This window comes from Delphinapterus leucas, chromosome 11 (genome assembly GCF_059928025.1).
Source record: "Delphinapterus leucas isolate spDelLeu-1000000601 "Yukka" chromosome 11, BTC_Dleu_Yukka2, whole genome shotgun sequence".
Taxonomy (NCBI): domain Eukaryota; kingdom Metazoa; phylum Chordata; class Mammalia; order Artiodactyla; family Monodontidae; genus Delphinapterus; species Delphinapterus leucas.
In genome coordinates this window covers 64,717,771-64,721,424 of record NC_143139.1, presented here as the reverse complement: position 1 = coordinate 64,721,424, position 3,654 = coordinate 64,717,771, and the positions used below count along the sequence as shown (strand labels likewise).

The window sequence follows — 3,654 nt, the reverse complement described above, 5'->3', positions numbered from 1 at the left end:
ACTTTACTATGGTTTGTGTAAATTTTCTTATGCCAGCACTTTAATAATACAAAAAAAACGCTCAATACCTTTAAATATTTTATTGACAATATTAATATACTAATGTATCAAGATGTTTTCAGGCAAGTAGATAAATATGACCTAACTCATGATTTCTAATGTACTGTAGATATTAAAATGATGTAATGTTGTACATTCTTTTTGTTTAAAAATATTTTATTGTCCTGAATAACTTCTATCTTTCCCCCACATACACACACAGTTTGACATTATATGGGGCAACATTAAGGTAAAAGAAAAATTTTAGTTAGTAGGCTCCCTTGAAGTATGCTTAAAATAGAAATGTGGTATTTTCATCTGTGACACCAACAGGACCTAAGGTGAGTCCATGAGATGGTAAATATTCAGATTTATCCACAAAACCAACTGTTTCAGCATTTTCAGCCCCAACTTAAAAATATCATATCAATGACTGCCAAATCCATTAGGGGGTTCTTTCACCAAAATCATAAACCAAAATGTTTCTTCATTTAAACAATTTTATTTGTGGTGAAATTTCCAAAATCTCTTATATCTTGAAATCATCCACAAAATACTATTTTGTGCTTACATTAAAAAGATGCATTTCTTATAAGATCAAAATATATACCATTAGGCAGTATTGTTATATTTTTATTTTACAAAATATAATCAAAGGATTAAAGAGACAAGCAAAAAAGTTAAATATATTTAAAACTCCCTATAACTGATTTACAGCTATTCTAAAGTTTTAAAGAAAAAAAATAAAGCTCTAAACATCAGATGTAATATTTTGATAAGCAATATTTATAAAAAGTATAAGTTAAGCATTGCAACAAGCTACCTTTGATGAACTGCCCCCTATAAGAAATAGTATCTCTGGAACTATATATCTAAAGCAAGACAAAGGAAAAGAAAGTATTAATTGCAATAGTGACTTTTTAGTTAAATACACTTTCTTATAAAGTGGCAAGATAATATTTACAAATTTACAACTGCAAAGAAATGTTTATTTACAGGTTGTCTTGCTTTTGGACTTTTTTGGCATCTTTCCTCCTGTGTAATAGGCCCTCCTGGCAGAACTGATCTAGACTAGATTTTTAGTTCATAGCACATGATAGATGAGCCTGGAATTAGAGGCCCCTTGAGTTGCAGGCTGAGAATCGGTGCTGGCAACTGGGGAGAGAGATGCTGGGTCCTGGAGAGGCAATCCAGGTTGCTCTGAGTTGGTGATCCGATCCACTATGCTGGATAAGCAGTCCAAGCTGGATAAGGAGCTTTTATCTGTGGCATATACTAAGGATACAAAGAGAAAACCATTAAAAAAAAAAATCCTTGCTTATGTTGCCTCTTAAGCAGCAGGTCAGCTCCTTTGAAACCCAGAGGTCAGGTGGTCACAGAAAGCCTGATGTAGAAATTTGCAACAAATATCTAGCAATTCATGGGGATGAAGGTGGGGAGTGGAGAAGCACCCGGGTAATATTTCAAGCAAAAGCTCCTATGTCTGTGTGTGTGCATGGATGTATCTGTTAGGGGGATTTTGAGCAGAAGATGTGTGTTTATTTTGCTCTGTCCCAAAACGCCGTAAATACCATTCTATCCTCTTCCCAATACCGCATGGAAGAACAGACTCTGCTTTGATAGGCTGAATTGTGAAGTTGAACTGGTTTTTAAACTCCTCTGAGGTCATCAATTCTTACCATTTGGTACATCAGGACAGTAGACGCTGTCAAAACTGCTGCTTTTTCTGGACCAGACAGGGCTGTTACATTCGGGCTATAATAAAAGATACAAAAGAAGGCATTTGTTTTCAGGTCTTGGCAAAAGATGCTCTGACGTAGGGTGAGGCAGTGCTTGCCCACCAGCTCCATAAACTGACCGCTGTCAAATACCTTCATTGCCTTGATTTAGGAAGGGCTAGCCTCACCAAATTGCAAGGGCACTGAGGTCAATCTCTGTGCTTGGAGAAGAGGACAGAGGCAGCAAAAGGAAGAGGGCGGGTGGAATTCAGCAGCCATGTGCATTGGGTTAACCATGCAAAATGGATTGGAGTAGAAGGAAGCCACACTAATTCAGAGAGAGAGAGCACTTTCCCAGGGCAAAAACACATTAAAACCTGGCAGCGTTGGCGCAAACGCCCTCTGTAAAGAATGCATCAACATCTTCCAGCCAGGCCTCAGCAGAGCAGGGACTCGGGCCACGCGGGCATTTCTCTCTTAAGTTACAAACTGCGGGACAGTGGAAGCCTCACACAGTTGCCTTTAGATGTTAGTGTATGGCAGGGGCCACTGGTGGTATATATTGGAAATAAACCGAGTTGTAGAGAAAACATCTGATTGATCATTCACAGCCACCTATCTCACGTGACAGCCTCTTCCTACGATGTACACTTAGAACTTGGTAGGAAGTCAAACTAAACTCCTGGTCCGCAGCTACCTGTTTCCTGGCATCTGTCTAAATGCGGCACCTCTCTTCTCTTTCAGCACCTGCCTCCCCATTCCCACCCCCAACTATCCACCAATAACTACTGGCTGTTTGGTCGCTACACCTGGCCTAAATGAGATGTAAAGGTTTTTGTAAAAGATTGGAAGGGCCTAGTAGGTGCAGAGCTCTCTCTTACCATGCCGTCAGAGCAGCTGGAGGTGGGGCTGGTGGGCTCAGAGCAGCTCTGCCCTGGCAGGCTGTAGTAGTTTTCCACCTGTTCCCTCAGCAGCTCCTGCAGGCTCTCAATGTAGCGGATGGCATTCCTGAGGATCTCCACCTTGGGCAGCCTCTGGTTGGGGTTGGTCGTGGTGCACCGCTTGAGCGTCTCGAAAGCCTGGTTGACCTTCTTCAGGCGTCTCCGCTCACGCATGGTGGCCGCCTTCCTCCGATCCATGGTGGTGGACTTCCTCTTGCATGCTTTGCAGGCCCACATGAGGCAGTGGCCGGCCTGGTGGTGGCCCGTAGGTGCTCGCACGTGCTCGTCCTCGTCTGAGCCCTGCAGGTCTGCTTTGTGCGCCCCGAAAGCAGCCACTCGCGGCTCAAACTCGTCCCCGAACTCGCCCTCGGGGGACGGGATGCAGGAGCCATCGTAGAAGTACTCAGAAGGCGAGAACTGGCAGCCATCCATCATGTCCATCTTCTGCGGAGAGGAAGGAGGTGCACCTGGGCAGCAGCGAGATAGGGGAGAAACCGGAGCCTGGCGCCGCTGCGGGCAGGCGAGTCCCGGGCGGAGCTCCCTGGTCGGTTTCTCCGGTAATTAACAAGGGCAGACGCCTGGCGGCCTGGGTCAGCCGCGCTGGGGTTGAGGATCTTTATATATTCTTGGGGAAGGGAGGCCGGCCCCAGTGGCCCCGCACTATTAGCATATCCCACCGCAACCCCCGCCGGGGCTGTCTGGGCAAACCTCCGCCTTTCCTCTAGAGACAACTTGCTGTTTACTGCCCCTTTTGACGCTAATGGTTTTACTGCATTTCTGCTGGGGCGGGGGTGATGGATGGCTCCCCAACCCACTTACTTGCACACTCTAGATTACCTAAACCAAGGGACACTTAAAGGGTGTCACAGACAAAAGGAACGAAGGAAATCCAACTTTGTACGATTGCTGTCACATTTAAAAAAGATAATTAGTAAATAGAACTCCCTACTTCAGCT

General features: G+C 44.5%; 1 protein-coding gene across 1 annotated transcript; it reads right to left on the bottom strand.

Moving 5' to 3' along the window:
* Positions 1-1,090: 1,090 nt before the first annotated feature.
* MYF5 (myogenic factor 5) lies at positions 1,091-3,654 on the bottom strand. Its single transcript, XM_022559874.3, has 3 exons — positions 2,639-3,654; positions 1,719-1,794; positions 1,091-1,314 (listed from the first exon to the last, which is right to left on the bottom strand). Exons 1-3 carry the CDS (start codon positions 3,137-3,139, stop codon positions 1,124-1,126), a joined length of 768 nt encoding a protein of 255 aa, XP_022415582.1. The 5' UTR covers positions 3,140-3,654; the 3' UTR covers positions 1,091-1,123.

Bases quoted from the DNA above. Each gene is read 5' to 3' on its own strand.
- MYF5 (XM_022559874.3), bottom strand. From the start codon at position 3,139: ATGGACATGATGGATGGCTGCCAGTTCTCGCCTTCTGAGTACTTCTAC. The intron at 1,795-2,638 runs GTAAGAGAGAGC...CTTTTATTATAG, and splicing joins CCAGCTGCTCTGACGGCATG to CCCGAATGTAACAGCCCTGT. The intron at 1,315-1,718 runs GTAAGAATTGAT...TTGTATCCTTAG, and splicing joins CTGTCCTGATGTACCAAATG to TATATGCCACAGATAAAAGC.